This window comes from Pipistrellus hanaki (genome assembly GCF_964339955.1).
Source record: "Pipistrellus hanaki genome assembly, chromosome: X".
Lineage (NCBI taxonomy): Eukaryota > Metazoa > Chordata > Mammalia > Chiroptera > Vespertilionidae > Pipistrellus > Pipistrellus hanaki.
This window is the reverse complement of record NC_140524.1, coordinates 75,486,136-75,506,224: the sequence shown is the minus strand read 5'-3', so window position 1 is coordinate 75,506,224 and position 20,089 is coordinate 75,486,136. Positions and strand designations below refer to the sequence as shown.

General features: G+C 40.2%; 1 protein-coding gene and 1 pseudogene across 14 annotated transcripts in view; both read left to right on the top strand.

Moving 5' to 3' along the window:
* Positions 1–20,089, top strand: part of ATRX (ATRX chromatin remodeler) — a 227,719-nt gene that overhangs the window by 84,941 nt on the left and 122,689 nt on the right. For all 13 annotated transcript variants that reach the window (XM_084869377.1, XM_084869373.1, XM_084869365.1 and 10 more), the window contains 2 exons: positions 11,770–11,903; positions 12,603–12,779. In XM_084869377.1, coding sequence (XP_084725503.1) covers positions 11,770–11,903; positions 12,603–12,779 — 311 coding nt within the window. The remainder of the gene's footprint in view (positions 1–11,769; positions 11,904–12,602; positions 12,780–20,089) is intronic.
* On the top strand, positions 13,971–15,485 carry LOC311615808 (E3 ubiquitin-protein ligase RING2-like; annotated as a pseudogene). Its single transcript has one exon. The product of its transcript is annotated as an E3 ubiquitin-protein ligase RING2-like (transcript).

The window sequence follows — 20,089 nt, the reverse complement described above, 5'->3', positions numbered from 1 at the left end:
GGAATCAAACTGTGATCTACTGCTTCATAGGTTGATGCTCAACCATTGAGCCCTGCTGGCCAGGCTGTAAAACTTATTCCTTGTTCAAGCTTTTGATTTTAATTATAATGCATCTTTTTATGAGACTTGAAAGAATTTGCTGGAATTGAGATAATGCAGGCTAGTTTATAGCCAAAGATACTTTAATATTTCTGAAATTGAGAAAGTAAATACTTTATAATTCTCAAAACATTTATTTTATATAACATATATCGATACTTATATATAATTTATGTACTTATATATGTGTGTGAAAGTTTTACAACAGATTTCACTCTTACTTATCTTCTCTATTTTAAAGCAGTGATAGCTTTTGAGGTCAATATAAAAGACGTAGCCATGCCCTGAATATGTTAGTGGGTTATAAATAAATAAGTTTCTATTTAGCCTACAATTAGATGTCATCATTCAAATTTGATAGCTCTAACTTATAAATTATTTCTGTATAATTGCATATATTTAATAAACGAAAAAATAGATTGGCAGTTTAACTTTCATTACTTTCATTATATATATATTTTATTGATTTTTTTGTTGTTGTTACATAGAGAAATGGAGAGGGATAGAAAGTTAGAAACATTGATGAGAGAGAAACATTAATCAGCTGCTCCCAGGACACCCTCTACTGGGGATGTGCCTGTAACCAAGGTACATGCCCTTAACCAGAACCGAACCTGGGACCCTTCAGTCTGCAGGCCAATGCTCTATCCACTGAGCCAAACCGGTCAGGGCTCATTACTTTTCTGGTTGAGCCTTTAAAAACATATACGTATTAGACTACCTTTATCTTTTGAATTTTCTATAACTGAGAATTTACTTTATATTTTATAGATTCAGCTTTATGTACTTTTTGAAAGGGAGAATAATAATACCAGTTAGTCAGATTATTTAACTTATACATGTAATGTTACAGTCAGTTATTTGCAGAGAGGAAGAGATAGGGATAGAGAGCTAGAAACATCGATGAGAGAGAATCATCGATCAGCTGCCTCTTGCATACCCCCTGCTGGGGATGTGCCCGCAACCAAGGTACATGCCCTTGACCGGAGTCGAACCTGGGACCCCCCAGTCCACAGGCCAACGCTCTATCCACTGAGCCAAACCGGGTTCGGCTACAGTCAGTTATTTGAATATACCGTATTCATTTTTTATTTTTAAATTTTTATTGATTTCAGAAAAGAAGGGATTGCGAGAGAGATGAAAACATCAATGATGAGAATCATTGATTTGTTGCCTCCTACAAGTCCCCTACTGGGGATCGAGCCCACAACCCAGTCATGTGCTCAGACTAGGAACTGAACTTGACCTCCTGCTTCATAGGTTGAAGTTCATCCACTGAGTCACACTGGGCGGGCAAATGTACAATTACTTTAATGTCTTCTGAATCCCTTTTAACTGTGTTTTAAATAGGTTCTTTCAATGAAAAGACATTTATTAACATAATTTTTATTACTGTTACAGTTCTACAGTTAGCCTGGCATTCAAAATGCATTATGATTCCTTAATGTTTTAAATTTTAATAAAAATATTTTGACCAAAAACATTTTAAGAATGTTCTATATTTTACTGTCAATTAGTCCCAGCGATAAGATGGTATTGAGTTCATGTCTAACATTGTTAGTAGTGTGGGTAATTAAACCAAACTTTGTCTAGAGGTTGCATGCTAAAACGATCATTGAAGAATCCATTCCTGCTATAAAAAGAATTATTTTTGGAATATTGTTAATTTATATTTTTACATGGTGTGAAGCATATTTAAAATTGAGCTTTTAGGAGAAAAATTATATTGCTAGGCATTTTTCTAAATAAGCATTCTTTTTTTTAACCTGAAGTTTGATTAAAAGCTGAGATTTTTATATTGATATTCTCCCCTGCTACACACATACATGGATTTACTTTATAATTGAAAACTGCTTAATTGGGTATAATAATACTCTATGGTTTTTCTCATAATTTCTCTTTCAGTCTGATTGGATTATTTATTTATTTGTTAATCTTCACCCGAGGATATTTTTCCATTGATTTTTAGAGAGTGAAAGGGAGGGGTAGAGACAGAGAGAAACATCAATATGAGAGAGACACATCTACCGTGTTTCCCCGGAAAATAAGACATCCTCAGAATATAAGACCTACTTACAGGTTTCCTTCTGAGTGAAATAAAAGGCATGCCCCCGAAAATAAGCCCCCCCCCCCCCAAGGCTAAACATGAGAGATTTGGTCCACTGATTCTGAAAGAAATGGAGTCACAAGAAATTCACCAGGAAATTCAGGAATTGGATTGTTATGATGATGTTCCAGAAGATGATGACATGATTGTCATTGAATAAATGAGTAAATTCTTGATACTGTAGGATTCACAGTTTGTCTGGTTTGTGTTGACAACTACCGTTCTATTGTACCGTATACAGGTAATAAATTTCCTTTATTTTCATTTAACAGTAAATGTGTACCGTATTCTTCTTCATGGAAAAATAAGACATCCCCTGAAAATCAGACCTAGTGCATCTTTGGGAGCAAAAATTAATATAAGACACTCTTATTTTCAGGGAAACAGGGTATTAGTTGCCTCCTGTATGTGCTTTGACCAGGGCCAGGGATGAAGCCTGCAACCGAGATGCATGCTCTTGACTTGAATCAAGTGCAGGACCCTTAAATCTATAGGCCGACACCCTGTAATACATGAGATGATAACCCAACCAACTGAGCCACACCAGCCAATGCTATTTAAATTTTTATAAAAAAATTAAAAATGATCCTCACATATGTTTATTTATTTATTTATTTATCTTTATTTTTAAAATTTGGAGGGAGGGAGGGATTGGAGGAGGGACGGAGGAAAGGGAGAGCAAGATAAAGACATCAATGCTAGTTTTTTGATGGATTGCCTCCTGATGCTCTCCAACTGTGGATCAAACCCACAACCTAGGTATGTGCCCTTACCAGGAGTTGAACATGCAACCTTTTTTGTTGTATGCGGTGATGCTTCAACCAGGGGAACCACCCAACCAGGGCATCTTAGTTATTTTTATAGAAATGTTCATATCAAGATACTAAGTTTGAGTCACAGAGTTAAAAAAATGTTAATACAGATTTTTAAGATGAGGAAATCCATAGTAATTTTATGAAATTGTTATTTTTATTCCTGGAAACATTTTTTTTTTAGGACCAAAGGAAATTTATTGCTAACCCCGGAGTTAGCAGCATCCATGATGCCCACCTTTCTTTCTCCTCCTAAAGTTAGATATATTGTAGACTCATCTCTTCTTTTTTTATGATGAAAAACATATAACATAATTTTCCATCTTTTCCCCCCATTATAGTTCACATTCAGTATTATTCTGTATTAGTTTCAGGTGCACAACATAGTGGTTAGACAATCATATACTTTATAAAGTGGTTCTCCTAATATCTTAAATCCCCCCACTGGCTCATACATAGCTATTACAATATTGTTTTTCCCCTCTATTGACCTCTTTCTGGCCACACCCATCCCCCAGCACATGCCCTCACCCCCTAGTAACTGTGTTCATTAGTAATGCTTATATGCATGCATACAAGTCCTTTGGTTGACCTCTTACCATACTCCTCATTACTATGCCTTCCCTCTGAGGTTTGACAGTTGGATGCTTCTCTGTCTGTGGATCTATTTTTGTTCATCGGTTTATGTTCACTATATTCCACAAGTAAGTGAGATCTTGCAATATTTATCTTTCTCTGATTGGCTTATTTTGCTTAGCATAATGCTCTCTAGACCCATCCATGCTGTTTGCAAGTGGTAAGAGTTTTTTCTTTTTTACAGCACAATATGTGTAGATGTACCACAGTTTTTTAATTCTTTGGTCTGCTGATGGGCACGTAGGCTGTTTCCAAATCATAGCTATTATAAATTGTGCTCTATGAACATAGGGGTGCATATATCCTTTCTGATTGGTATTTCTTTTTTTTTTTTTTTTAATATCTTTTATTGATTTTGTACAGAGAGGAAGGGAGAGAGATAGAGAGTTAGAAACATCGATGAGAGAGAGTCATCAATCAGCTGCCTTTTGCACACCCCCTACTGGGGTTATGCCCGCAACCAAGGTACATGTCCTTGACTGGAATCGAACCCGGGACCCTTCAGTCCCCAAGCCGACGCTCTATCCATTGAGCCAAACCGGTTTCGGCTCTGATTGGTATTTCTGATTTCTTGGGAAATATTCCTAGAAGTGGAATCACTGGGTCAAATTGGAGTTCCATTTGTAATTTTTTGAGGAAACTCTATACTGTTCTCCACAGTGGCTGCACCAATCTGCATTCTCACCAATCAGCATTCCCACCAACAGTGCATGAGGGTTCCTTTTTCTCCACATCCTTGCCAGCAGTTTGTTGATTTGTTGAGTGGGGAAAGTCTGTATTTCTACCACCGGGGGTCTTATGCCCTTGGTTGGGTTTGTGTGCGCCAAGTGGTGGTGCGCTCAAGCACCCAGAGGTGCTCTGGTGCTCAATCCATGCTACCGAGGTAGCTGTGGGGAGGTATCCAGGAAGGGGGGATCCAGAATTTCTATTGCTGTGGCAGTGGGCCCTTGTTTGGGTAAGAGTGTGCCCCGCAGTGGCACCCACTAGCACCTATGGAATGGTAGGCTCAGGCAGCCTATGCACTTGAGAAGCATAATTATGGTGCTGGAGAAGTGCAACGGTGGCTTCAGGAGTTCAACTGCTGGGGAGGGAGAGGTTGCACTTCCTGCTGCAGGAGCATGCACCCTTGGAGGTGGAGGTCCCAGGGTCTGCAGGTCTGCGGGTGGGGCAGCAGGATTTTGGCTGGAGTGGCTGCCAGGTCTCAGGCAGTGTCCAAGGCCTGTCTGGGTGGTGGTGTTGATAAGTTCCTAGAAGAGGCCTCTCTCCCCTTCAAGATGGCATGAGCTCTGTGCCCAAGTCCTGCAGTCTGGGGAGTGCCTGCAGCAGTGGTAGTGTCTCTCCGTCCAAAAGAGCCTGGTCTGCCATCTCTTGCTGCTCCTGCTGGATTTAATTGTCCCTCCCTCCCTCACAAACACATCCACACAATCTCCTTTCACCTCCTCACTCACACCCTCTCCCTCATCTCCGTCGCCATCTTCCTCCATTCTCCTGCTTTCTAATTTTTTTCTCCAATAGCTGTTCAGATTGTGTGTATTTTGCTGCCCTGTTTTCTAATTCACTAATTTGGTCCTCCACTTCTTCTAGTCTACTGTTGAAACCTTCCATCATGTTTATTATTGTAGCTATATCATTTTTTATATCCTCTTGATTCTTAACACAAGTTGTTGGTTTTCTCATCCATCTGGTTTATGAACTGCATGACCAGTACTCAGTTCTTTTTTCTTTTTCTTTTTCTTGACATATTGCATGCCTCCATTTCATGTAGTTTCTTTTTCTTTCTTTTTTTTTCTTTTTTTTTTGTGTGTGTGTGTGGGGAATGATCACCCCTTTTCTTTCCTTTGGTGGTTGTTTCGTTGTCTCCCCATTCTTGTTAACACCAGTCCCAGGCTTGCTGAATGGATGCACAGGGCCTGGCTCAATGCCTTACTTAGTCTTCTCGGGCAGGGAAAGTAGTCAGAAGTTTTTCCTTCAGGAAGCACAGGTCTGAGCCAGTGCTGCTGTTTTGGCTGACAGAGTACAGTCCCAGGTTTGCTGGTGGAACATGCTAGATCTGAGTCCCTCACCATGGGCTTGGTTGGCAGGGAATGCAGACAGGGGCTTAACTGTGGTATGTGCATGGTGGGGCTGACTTCATCGTCTTTGTCGGCAGGGAGCACAGTTCCAGGCTTGTTGGCGGCAGGATACACTGTGTCAGGGTACACATTGCCGGCCTGGCAGGAAGGAGATGCAGACAGAGGCTTGCCTGTGGGAGTGCAGTGCAGGAACCGACTCCACCATCTTGGAGGCAGGAAACTCATCCAGAAACTAGCCTATGGGGACATAGCTGGGGTGATGCTGCAGTTTTGGTGGGCAGCGAACTCAATCAGAAGCTCACATCCAAGATTGTGAGGTTGGGGTGATGCTACGTGTTTGGCAGGCAGGGGATGCAGTCCCAGGCTTGCTGCAATGTGCTGGATCCGTGGCTCACACTGCAGTTTCAGAGGCAGGGTTGAAAACATTTATTAAAACAAAGCGTCAAACTCTGCTAGGAGGATATTTGTTCATCAACCAAAAATTATCCAACATTATTTGGTTGTAGTCATTTGAATAGTTTTGCATATCAACCTTTTAAATATATTTTAGCACTACATAGACACTTGTTTTATTTCTATGAATTACATGCATTTAAACCTATAATCTTACTCAGAATTCTCTGTTTTAAGTAATTATTCTGTTGTATTCTGCACAGATGAGAAAACAATTGAAAAATTGTAAATTTTTGTGTTTGGATACACAGTATTGTGGCCTTCTAAAATACATTTAATAGTTTTCTTTAAACCTGTTTTTAGAGTCTCTAAGTAGATAAAACAGTAGCTTGGAGCATAAATCTGAGATGTCTTTTCATTGCGTTTTAGAGATGGAGCATCCTGAATAATGGTGTTTAGAACACCTTTTAAAATCTTTAAAAATTAAAGCTTGAATTAATTTCTAAATACATGTATTAACATTCAGTGAAATACAGATATCTTTAAGAATGTTACTATATTGTAGTCATTAGAACAGAAGCAGTGAATGAGTAGATAATATAGAACTGGAATAGTAAAATTAGTAATAAATTAGGACTCAAGATATTAGGTGATAGTCCTGGCTTTGCCACAAACTAGCTTTGTTTCTTTGGTCAAGTTTCCCCTCTTTTTGCACGTTTCTTTACTTGTAAAATGACAAAAATTAGACTCTCGGGCCCCTTCTAGGTCTAGCATTTTGTGTTCCTTTTCTAATGGCCATTTCTCTAAAGATCCCTGGTCCTGGAGACCCATCTTTTGATCATTCTTTTTTAATTAACAACAATTTGAATTGCCAATCTACCTACCAGCAAGAGGCAGTTTGCTTTCTTTTCCTATTTGAATGCTTGCTTAAATAAGAGACATTACTGATTTCCTTTGATAGGATCAGAATTACAAAAAAGGCTTTCTTTGCTTTTTATTTCTATTTGCTTGTTTGTATTTTCATTGTTGGGGTCAGTCCTTATTTTTGCTTTCTTTTAGTAGATCTTCATCTACTAAAGTGTAAGGTATAATAAGGCATTATTTTGATATTCATTATGAGATTAAGAAGACTTAGTGTGCTTAGCTTTGGAATTTTAATATTTATTTTCTCATCTACCAGTTCCCTTCATTGTTTGTGGGTTTTTACCCTCCCATATTGTTTTGCTTTCCCCCTTTCCATTCCCTTCCTTTCAGGAAAATGGAGGATTGGTTCCATTACTCCCAGCTCGGCCTAGGTTTTCTGTCACAAGAGTGTCATAGCCTGTGCCTTTAGTGCTTCTGATAGAGTTATGACTGCTCTGAATGTTCCACCTGCCCCAAGATAAAATATTGAGCATTGATATTTCTGTGCCTGGATGATTTTTTCCAGAAATGTTCTGGAAAGCCTCAAGAAAGAAAGCTTTAGAGCAAACTGAATCAATTATGGATAATTACTATACATCTGTCACATGTATACCAGCATGGGTTCAGCCAAGGCCTCCAAAGTGATGCTTTGCCATCCTCAGCTGGTTCTCAAGTGCAATGTGCTTGAAGTCTCTGTGGCCTGTGACTCAAGAGTTAAGGTGGTGGAGGTTCCCTTAAAGCAGGGGTCCTCAAACTTTTTAAAGTGGGGGCCAGATCACGGTCCCTCAGAGAGCTGGAGGGCCGGACTATATGAACTACTAATTCCTACTGTAACACCTTGGCTGCGCTCACTGCCCAAAAAACCTGGCGGGCAGGATCAGACTCTCCTGGGGGCTGCATGTGGCCTGCGGGCCGTAGTTTGAAGACCCCTGCCTTAAAGCATCTCACAGCAGGCTTTGTAGATGGGACACATCTTACTTCAACATGTTTGCTGAGGTTGAATGTCAGCATCTACCCTTGCATCTTTCTAATTAACTTTTAATTTTGAGGTGTAGGTTATATGATAGTCTAGGTTTATGATACAGAAGGTCTTTGATGTAGTGGACTTTAGCCGTGAGTAAATTTATGTAAATTGGTTTAGCTTTGTTATCCTTTTTACTGCTTAATGTATATGGCTATACATGAGTTTCTCTTTTGGTCAAAAGGTGTTAGACAGCAAAAAAGAAAAAGGTGTTAGACAGCAAATCTAAACATCTTAGTGAGGTAAATCTTAACGGAGTCTCCATTACTCTGTGTATAAATTTCAATTTAGGGAAAGGTGACCATTCTCTGAAGTTAGTAATTGTTTTCTGCTTCTTAAGTGGCTGTGATTGTTCTGTGTATTATGGCCTTACTGAAGGTTGTTGATAAATTGTGTAATTCCTCAGTGTGTGGATTTAATTCTATTTCCCATGATTTATTATATAATTTATTAGTTGAAATAGAATTTTATCTTATTATCTCATGCATATCACATTTCTTAGTTGATGACAATTGAATATTGGAGTATGAATTAGATAGGTTTATGTATTTTGATCTCCAATTTAGACACATTCTTAGGAGTCCAGAGTTTGAAAGAAGAAAAATTATGTGGTTTTCACAATTAACAACCAGGCCTTTATAGGTTATATGGCACTTAAGACTTTTTTAAAGCTTGTAAATACAAACTAAAATCAAGTGATCTCACCTATAGGGCAGTGGTTGGCAAACTCATTAGTCAACAGAGGCAAACATCAACATTACAACAATTGAAATTTCTTTTGAGAGGCAAATTTTTAAAACTTAAACTTCTTCTAATGCCACTTCTTCAAATAGACTCACCCAGGCCTTGGTATTTTGTGAAAGAGCCACACTCAAGGGGCCAAAGAGCTGCATGTGGCTCGAGAGCTGCTGTTTGCCGATCATTGCTATAGGGTAACTAAATTAATAGTTATATTTTCTTGGCCATTATTGCACCACCTAAATAGTGATAGGATATCTTGTAACTGCAAGTGAACCATGCTTTTTTATTTGTAATTTTGTATCTAAATACCTAAACTGCACAAGCCCATGCTTATGCATGTTTATTATCCCAAAACTGGTTTTACCCAAATTGGCTTGAGATTTTCCTTGTCTATGGGATAGGACAATGTAGTGGTTATTAAAGGTGATTTTAGATTTTTCCCAGAGATATGCTTATGAAATTTCAACGAACCACCCTTTATTCTGAAACTCTTTCCTAATTTGTGCAGGGTGTGCTGAAATATTTATTTATTTATCGATTTATTTATTTATTTATTTATTTATTTGCAAATGACAAAAGGAACTCTTGGTCATTTTTGGAAGTATTTATTCATGACTTGTTGATTAATTGTAACATAAAAAAAATATATGCTTTTATTGCTTTCAGAGAGAGGGGGAGGGAGAGAGTGATAGAAACATCAATGATGAGAAAAAAATCATTGATTGGCTGCCTCCTGTATGACCCCTACTGGGAATCAAGTTCAAAACTGGGTATGTGCCCTGACTGGGAATACTACCATGGCCTCCTGGTTCATGGGTGCACACTCAATCACTGATCCCCACTGGCTGGACAATCCTTTTTTATTTTATAAAATGATGAAAGTAAATGTTTTTTTTTTTCCTGGCAAAATTAAAAGTTGGCAATGCTATATTAAAGTTTATTGTTTGCAATCCCAGTCAGCAAACCATGGATCTAGAAGGTTAGTTAAGAGCTACATTTTATAACTCAACTCTTGTATTTACTTACATCATATTATCTTATAATATAAAAACATATAAATTATTTATAAAAGTACCTATGAAGTAAAAAATTTATTATATATGTTTATAAAATTGTGTAAGTTGTAGGATAAAAACCTGCACATACCAGTATCATCTTGTTACAAGCATACGCGCAGTAAACATTCTTGCCAATTTTTGTCTCAAAGCTTCGCGAACTTGCACCGACTTGTTCAATCTGTCACTCTATAAATATGAATGTGAGAAAAATACGTTCATTCGTTTCCTGAATCTTGAATAGGAAAGTGCTGAGAAAATATTTAAAAAAATATAAACTGGTAGTTTATCATACAAATTATAGTGAATCAGTGTTATTTTGTTTGAGAATGCCGGAGAAAAGCAGGTACATTATTTTTTATTAAATTTTAACACTAAACTTCACTACAGTTAGAAATTTACAAAAAAATCAATATCAGGTAAGTAGGGGGTCTACCCAAAACCGAAAAACATGGCAAGGGGTCTACGGCACAAACAAGTTTGGGAACCTCTGCTCTAAACCACTGAACAGAACTGGCCTGGATGCAATTCTACCTTTGATATAGCATTAAGATATTAACATGCATTAGCATCTCCTACCATTAAATGAATTGTTGATTGAAAATGAGTGCATGTTAAGAAATATAAAAAAAGAATTTGAAATAAAAAAATAAAAAAAGTTCTGCAATTCCAGCTGTGAGTTCTTGAATGAGCTAGAGCATTGGATAGTAGAGTAGAACTTTATTCTATAAAATCTCATGGAAAACATAATCACGCCACCTTCCTTTTGAACCTTTGCTACTGTGATGTATGAATTTATTTTGAAAGGACATCTAAAAGTGCAAAATAGCTCATCTTGCACAAAAGCTGCATGATTAGTGTAACCATGGAAATTTATTAGGAATATATTTTATTTTAACACAAGGTGGTATTAAAGAAGTACTTTTTTATGTTTTTAGCATTGGAGTTTCCATTAGCATGTTGTTCTTTTTAAAAAATTTTTATTGATTTCAGAGAGAGGAAGGGAGAGGGAGAGATAGATAGAAACATCAATGATGAGAGAATCATTGATAGGCTGCCTCCTGCCTCTGGAGATGTAGCCCACAACAGGGCATGTGCCCTGACTGGCAATCAAACCGTGACCTCCTGGTTCATAGGTCCACGCCCAGCCACTGTGCTATGCTGGCTGGGCTAATAAGTTCTTTGAATATCTTGAAAAATTTTGGTATGAGTACAGCTATAGCACTATCTATTTTTTTGGAAGATGAAAACTCAGTTATGATAATTTGTGTGTGTGTTTTTTTTTTGTTTGTTTGTTTTTTTTACAATGTGTGTAATTAATAGCACTGATGTCCCTTCTCTGCCGTAGCTTGAGTATTATTAGGGCTCTCTGATTGCTTCGATACTTAATATTTAGTGTATGCTTTCATTTGGTTAACAATTTATGAAGTAAAGGGTCAAAAATATTATTCCTCAGTTTGAGGCACTGTTTTATAATGAAGTAATTTATTACAGATTGATTTTCTAAGAATATGTTTTGCTGTGGAATAAAGCATCTCATGTCGAGTTTTGTCTTGGAATGCCATTTGTCTGAATAAGTAAATTCACTATTGTGGGCATGATTGATAAGGCAATTACTGGTTGATGACAGCAGAGCAAGTATAGGATTGGAAGATTATCAAGTATGAAATTGAAATTGGTTAAAATAATAGAAATGTCCATCAGACTTTTCAATATATTGCAGAATTGCATGGCATTGGTAAAATATAAGTTCTAAGAGCATTTTCAAAAGTTTTGGTTGTTAACTTAGGTTAAAACAATGCTGATGATTTTTTATTCATAATATAAAATATATTAACACATTTGTCTCTTTTGAAAGAGGTAATTGTTTGTTTTTAATTTGTTACACTTCACCACAAATATCGTTTTTTATTGTCTTTTTACTCTCAAGAATTGCCAAGAAGATGCTTTTAGAAGAAATTAAAGCCAATCTTTCATCTGAGGAGGATGGATCTTCAGATGATGAACCAGAAGAAGGGAAAAAAAGAACTGGAAAACATAATGAAGTAAATCCAGGAGATGAGGGTGAGCTCCCCAAATTAATGTATGCGATATCATAATTTATTTATTTATTTTTTAAATATATTTTATTGATTTTTTACAGAGAGGAAGAGAGAGGGATAGAGAGTTAGAAACATCGATGAGAGAGAATTATTGATCAGCTGCCTCTTGCACACATCCTACTGGGGATGTGTCCGCAACCAAGGTACATGCCCTTGACTGGAATCGAACCCGGAACCCTAAAGTTCGCAGGCCGATGCTCTACCCACTGAGCCAAACCAGTTTCGGCCGATATCATAATTTAATTGTTAGACCAGTTCAGTCTTTGAAGACTATCTGACCATGCATGCATTCTTTAATACATGCATTTAAATTTTATCAAAATGTTTAAAACTTTACTACCTTTATTCCTTTTGAGTATATGATAATAATTGTGCATGTTTTCTCAGTTACTGGTAATAGACGATTTTAAAACAAGGTAATTTTCACCTTTAAAAAATCTACAAATATTTCATCAATAATAATAATAATAATAATAATAATAGTAATAGATCAGGTCTGATGTATGAGATTGCCTGGTCTCACCAATAATACCCAGGTAAATATACAACTCTTAGCTTTTCCTTAAATCATAATCATTGTCAGCAAACAAAATACGTAATTTTACAAAACTTTTAAAGTAAAAAAGGCTGAAGGTTTTACTGATTTATTTTCTCCATTTAGAAGAAAAAAATCAAGTCAATTCAGAATCAGATTCAGATTCTGAAGAATCTAAGAAACCAAGATATAGACATAGGCTTTTGAGGCACAAACTGACTGTGAGTGATGGAGACTCTGGAGAAGAAAAAAAGACAAAGCCTAAAGAGCACAAAGAAGCCAAAGGCAGAAATAGAAGAAAGGGTAAGACATTTTAATTTTTAATGTAAGTTACATACAAGTTTTACAACATAATCTATACTAATAACAGCCTAGGGCTGTCACAAACGTTCGAACAATCAAATCGTGGGCCCCGGAGCGATGTGGCGGCAGGAGCAATCTGTGGGCCCCGGGTCGCTGGGGCATGGTGGCCAGAAGAACCACTTCACCTCTCAGTCCCTTTCCTAGCCAGCAGCTTCCATCCCCCAATGGCGAATGGGGAGCCAGGGATGGGTGTCAGGGAACGTGGGCCAAGCCAGGTCAACGTCTCTTCCCCCCTAGTTCCCCCACACACAGAAGGCGACCCTCAGTAGAGGTGTGCTGGCGAGCAGTTTGGAATGGCGGACCTCTTGGATCTCTCCGTCCCTCTCCCTGGAAGTCAGGCTCCAATCCCTGATGGCGAATGGGGAACTGGGGTAACCCGGGGTGGGTGGTGGGGCATGTGACAGCTCCAGGCCAAGGCCCCGCCCCCCATCACCCCACACACAGAGGTTGACCCAGCGCGAGGGGGGTGGGGGAAGGCCGACCTCTTGGCTCTCCCCCTGGCCCATAGGCTCTGATTGCCTATGGCATACCAATATTTAACGGGAAGAAGATACAACAGCCTGGCTGGCCCTGCTCCCAATCAGCCTCTCCCACCCTGATCAAGGGCAGGGTGTCTGGCTAACCGGTTCCTCATGCCCCTCCCCATGGCCGGCTCCATCTCTGATCACCCTCCCCCCACCCCAATAGGGGAGAGGGCCGGCCAGCCAACCTCATGCAGCCCCTCTACTTTGCTGGCCCCACCCTGATGGGCCCCCACCACCTGGAGCTCTTCCCCCAAGCCGGCCCCACCTCTGATCACCCCCTTACTTCAATAGGGGGGCGGAGGCCGCTGCGGGCGTGGCGTGGCGTGGCGTGGTGTGGCATGGCGGCGGCTGGGGCCTCCAGGCCAGCACGAGGTGGTGCTGCCCGTCCCTGTCCTGCGCCTCTGCCCCCTCGCTCGCTCGTTCCTTCCCGCCCTCCCCACAATGCTGGCCCAGCCAGCTTCCCCCTAGGTCTCATAAATATTGAGCGGCCCCTGTTGTACTTCCCGAGCTCCATTGCGGAAGCCCAGGCTCGCCATATTGTGCGGTGGCGGCCGTGGCGGCTTGTACCTGAGTCTCGCTCTGGCTGCGGGCCGGGCCGGGAGCCGCAATGTCTCAGGCTGTGTAGACGAATGGAACTCAACCATTAAGCAAAACATGGGAACTCAGTTTATATGAATTACAATGAACACCTCAGGAGGCAATAACAGATGGCTTGGAAATTGTGGTTTCACCTAGAAGTCTACTCAGTGAATTAATGTGCCCAATTTGTTTGGATATGTTGAAGAACACCATGACTACAAAGGAGTGTTTACACCGTTTTTGTGCAGATTGCATTATCACAACCCTCAGAACAATAAAGAATGTTCGACATGTCAGAAAAAGCTATTTCCAAAAGATCACTAAGGCCAGATCCGAACTTTGATGCACTCATCAGCAAAATTTATCCAAGTCGTGATGAGTATGAAGCTCATCAAGAGAGAGTCAATAAGCACAATAATCAGCAAGCACTGAGTCACAGCATTGAGGAAGGACTGAAGATACAGGCCATGAACAGACTACAGCGAGGCAAGAAACAACAGATTGAAAATGGCAGTGGAGCAGAAGACAATGGTGACAGTTCTCACTGTAGTAATGCATCCACACATAGCAATTAGGAAGCAGGGCCTAGCAACAAACGGACCAAAACATCAGATGATTCTGGGCTTGAGCTTGATAACAATAATTCAACAGTGGCAATTGATCACGTAATAGATGGTGCTAGTGAAATTGAGTTAGTTTTCAGGCCTCATCCCACACTGATGGAAAAAGATGACAGTGCACAGACAAGATACATAAAGACTTCTGGTAATGCCACCGTTGATCACTTATCCAAGTATCTGGCTGTGAGGTTAGCTTTAGAAGAACTTCGAAGCAAAGGAGAATCAAACCAGATGAACCTTGATACAGCCAGTGAGAAGCAGTATACCATTTATATAGCAACAGCCAGTGGGCAGTTCACTGTATTAAATGGCTTTTTTTCTTTGGAATTGGTCAGTGAGAAATACTGGAAAGTGAACAAACCCATGGAACTTTATTATGCACCCACAAAGGAGCACAAATGAGCTTTTACAAAAACCAGTCTGGATAATGAACTTTTTTTTATAGCCTATTTCTTTATTATTAAAGATGTATCATCATTACTTTTATGGACACTATCTTGGATATGTTGCTCAACTTTCTTCCTGAGCCAGCCTCGTTTATACTCTTTGAATCTTTCCCCCTTAATTTAAGATTTCCGTTTTGGAAGGGACTATAGTTATTCAGAATCTTTTCTTTCCTTTTAAAAATATATCTAAGTAGTGTGTGTTACAAAGTATGGTTTCATTTGGAGCACTCTTTGACCCAGGAATTTTCATAATTTTGGATTCTTTTTTTTTTTTTTTAATCTCACCTGAGGATATGTTTTATTGATTTCTACAGAGAGAAGAAGGGAGAGAGAAACATAAATGTGAGAAACATCAATGGTTGCCTCCTGTATGTGGTCTGACTAGGGTCGAAACTGCAACCTAGGTATGTGCCCTGACTGGGAATTAAACCTGCAACCTTTTGGTGTATGGGATGATGTGTCAACCGTTGAGCCACATGGCCAGAAAACGATTCTGTATTGAGATTCAGTTGGCCATCTTTTTTTTACAGAGAGGAAGAGAGAGGGATAGAGAGTTAGAAACATCGATGAGAGAGAATCATCGATCGGCTGCTTCTTGCACGCCCCCCACCAGGGATGTGCCCGCAACCAAGGTACATGCCCTTGACCAGAATTGAACCCGGGACCCTTCAGTCCGCAGACCGATGCTCTACCACTGAGCCAAACCGGTTTCGGCAGTTGGCCATCTTTTTTCCTCCCCTCAAAAGTTTAGGCCTTACATATGTGATATAATATGTATTTTGACTTTTTTTCCCCCCTGGAGTCTTATATGTTTATAGTTTTCTATATAAGCTGTAGTATCTTCATGAAGACCAAGGCTCAAATTTACTGTTTAAAAATCAGTTCTCATAGGATTATTATTTTCATGGTCTTTTCTTCCATAATCTCTCTCTCTATCTCTCTCTGTTTCTCTCTCTCTCTCTTTACAGAAAGGTTCTTTATGAACGTAGTGTTCATTGTCATGCAATGTTATTTTTCCCATTTCTCCCCTACTCTAATTTTGGAATTTCTGATCCTGGGAAAGAATCAAACAAAATCTAAAGTTCAGTGAGAACTTGGTTCATTTACAGATTTCACTGAAGAAATATTGTGTTGGTCTTATGTAATCTCCAGGTATATATTTAAAGAGGTCTTTTTTTTTTTTTTTTTTGTATTCTGTCAGTGCAGTTCCTTTATTATGTATGTTTGATGATTTTTCCTATTAAAATACCAGAAATATGAAAAAAAAAAAATAGGAGGGTGGAACTGGCCGGCCAACCTCCTTTAGCCCTCCCTCCCCTCCCCTCCCCCTGCCCGGCCCCACCCCAGATTGACTCCCCACCTCGATTAGAGGTGGAGCCAGAGGATTAGAGGTGTAGCCGGCTGGCCAACTGCCCGTGGGCCCTCCCCCTGGCCAGCCCTGACCCCACTTGGCACCTTGACACCTTCAGCTTGTGGCCTTCCCCACCAACTGGCCCCGCCCCTGATGGCCCCCCAGCACACCAATTGGAAGGGGCCCTCCGGCCAGTCTCCCGTAATCCCCCCACCTCCATTGGCTGCCCCAGTCCTGATTGGGCTCTTATCGTGGTGGGCCCACTGAACCCCACCCATGCATGAATTTGTGCACTGGGTTCCAGTCCTAGATAATAAAAACCCAATGACCAAACAGGAATGACCAGAATGACCCCTTGACCAGTTGCTATGACGCGCAGTGACCACCGGGGGCAGACGCTTAATGCAGTAGCTGCCCCCTGGTGGTCAGTGCGCTCAAACAGCAGGGGATACTGCACAGAAGGTGGGTCCACAGTTGCGGCACTCCCACAGCTGGCCCATCCCTGCAGGCCACGCCCCCCACCAGTGCATGAATCCTGTGCACCAGGCCTCTAGTTATAATAATGAAATTTAAGGATATCTGCTCCCACAATTGACCACCTACATTAAGTAAATATCAGCACACTGGCAATAATTATTCCCTTATATGAGAGTGAAATAAAGAATGTAAAGTGGGAAAATAACCCAGAAACTTGAGAGATGACACAAAAGAAATAATTTTAACCTTTAATACCCATACATTTACATTAAAAAGTATTACAACAAATAAAATTTAGTTAAAGGTTATGTAGAAAATACAGGATTGCCTATGACTGCAGGAAGAAATAAGGTTTTCCTAAGAAAAGAGAAAAGATGTAATTAATTTGGGTAGGTTTATGCCTGCTTATATGTAAAACTGTGAAGTCAGATTAAATTTTCATTACATTAAAAATCTGAATCCTACTGCAATGAGTGCTTACATGTTTCCAGTATCATGGTACATTGAGGATATAAAAATGAATTTGGAGGTCATTGTTTTGTATGGTGGTTTCAATCTGGTTATACATGAAGATTGCTTGAGGCATTTTAAAATATACCTATGACAGAATTTCATCCTAAGACAATTATAGTATAACTAGAGGCTTGGTGCACGAAATTTTTGTGCACAGGGCCGGGGGTGTGTGTATGTTCCTCAGCCCAGCCTGTACCTTCTCCAGTCTGTGACCCCTAGAGGGATGTCTGGGCCTAAACAGGAAGTCGGACAGTTGGACATCCCTCTCACAATCCAGGACTGCTGGCTCCCAACCACTCGTCTGCCTGCCTTCCTGATTGCCCCTAACCGCTTCTGCCTGCCAGCATGATTGATGTCTAACTGCTTTCTTGCCAACCTGTTTGGCCCCAAATTCCCTCCTCTGCCTGCCTGGTCACCCCTAACTGTTCTCCCCTGCAAGGTTGATTGCCTCCAACTGCCCTTCCTTCCAGGCCTGGTCCCTCTCAACTGCCCTCCCTTGCTGGCCATCTTGTGGTGGCCATCTTGTGTCTACATGCGGGCAGCGATCTGACCACGTGGGAGTAGCCATTGTGTTGGAGTGATGGTCAATCTGCATATTACTATTTTATTAGATAGGATAGAGGCCTGGTGCACAGGTGGGGGCCAGCTGGTTTGCCCTGAAGGGTGTCCTGGATCAGGTTGGGGGTTTCCTTGGGGTGTGGGGCGGCCTGGGCGAGGGGCCTGTTGTCGTTTTCAGGCTGGCCATGCCCCCTGGCCACCCAAGCAGAGGCCCTGGTATCTGGAATTTATTTACCTTCTACAATTGAAACTTTGTAGCCTGGAGCCGAGCCAAGCCTCCTGCTCGCTCTATGGCCAGCAGACATTTCTGTTTAGATTTGTTTACCTTCTATTATTGAAACTTTGTATCCTCGAGTGGAGGCCTAGGCCAGCAAGGGCAGGTGGAAAGCTTGGCTTCCTCCGTTGCCTGGGAAACCCAAACTTCCCTCCTGCTCTCTGTGGCTGTAGCCATCTTGGTTGGATTTATTTGCATGCTCACTCTGGCTGGTGGGCGTGGCTTGTGGGTGTAGCAGAGTAATGGTTAATTTGCATATTACCATTTTATTAGGTAGGATAGGTGGTGTTGGGATGTAGCTATCCATCTTTTTTAAAAAATTGAATTACTTTTGCCGAAACCGGTTGGGCTCAGTGGTAGAGCGTCGGTCTGTGGATTGAAAGGTCCCAGGTTCTATTCCAGTCAGGGGCATGTACATTAGTTGCGAGCACATCCCCAGTGGGGAGTGTGCAGGAGGCAGCTGGTGGATGATTCTCTCTCATAGACGTTTCTAACTCTCTATCCCTCTCCCTTCCTCTCTGTAAAAAAATCAATAAAATATATTTTTAAAAAATTGAATTGCTTTTAAAGAGAGAAGAAGGGAGAGGAAGAGAGAGAAACATTTGCATGTGAATGAAATATCAATTGGTTGCTCCTGCATGCCCCCTATTGGTGCATTGAGCCTGAAAACTGGTCATGTTTCTTGACTGGGAATTATACTGGCATTCCTTTGGTGCATGGGATGATGCCCAATCAATGTAGCCACATTGTAGGTTAGGGCTTCATATGTTTTAAAAGCATCTCTGATATGATTCTAAAAAATAGCCAGTTTTGGCAGTCACTGGTTTAGTAAGAATTGTTGATACTAATATTATAAGAAATTATAATACCGTGGTAGAAGTATTGTATAGTGTGTCACAAAAAAGGATTTTTTTTAAGCTTCTTTGGTGGGGGTGGGAGTTGTGGTATCTCCAGAGAAGACTTCTTAAGTATGAGGAGATTCACCTAAAACATCAAGATGTACATGGGGAACAAGTAGATGTATTGTGAAGATATCTAATGTAAGCAGGGAAGAAATTTTAAAAGCCTCGGCAAAATGTTTGGTAAATGATGGAGGGGAAGATGCAATTAATATGCTAGTGTTGGACTATAGGAGGAAAAGGAACTATAGGAGATGAGGCTGTGCCAATAAGTCAGAAACCCGATGATGGAGATTCTTGTAAGCCTGCTCCTCTCATACTGGAGTGCTTGGCAGTGGACCCATGGATACATGAGGCTGTAGAGAAGGGGTGGGGAACCTTTTTTCTCCTGAGAGCCATTTAGATATTTGCAACCTCATTCATGCGCCTACAGAATTATCAACTTAAAAATTAGCCTGCTGTGTTTGGTCAAATATTTAATTAACTCACCCTTAATACTTTGGCAGGACCAGACCAAATGATATTGCAGGCCTTCTAGGGCCCTCAGGTTGGACATTCCCCACTCCTGCTATAGAATAAAACGTGATATGTCTCATTGGTGTGTTCATTTACTTGAGAGTTGGAGGAGAGCATTCTTATATGAAGTAATCACATGTATATTGAGCAACTAAATGTTAAATTTGCCTAAGAATTTTGGCTAAAAAAAGTTCAAAGACAGTTTTTTGCTTCTTAGGAGCAGACTGTTAATCTAACTCCTTTAGGGTAGATTAATTCTTCTTTGCCACTAGAAATAGGAAAGCATTTGTGGAAATGACTTAGAAGTCCAGTAGGCTCTATAGGTTGGAGCGCCACTGAAAGGTTTATTTTTTAATATTTTTATTTTAATAAGTATGTAATTATAAATAAAGCTATGAACATCCATGTATAGAAGAAAAGTATATATATTTTTTTAATTTTTAAAATTATAGCTGTATTGATATAATTCACAGACATTACAATGTACCTGTTT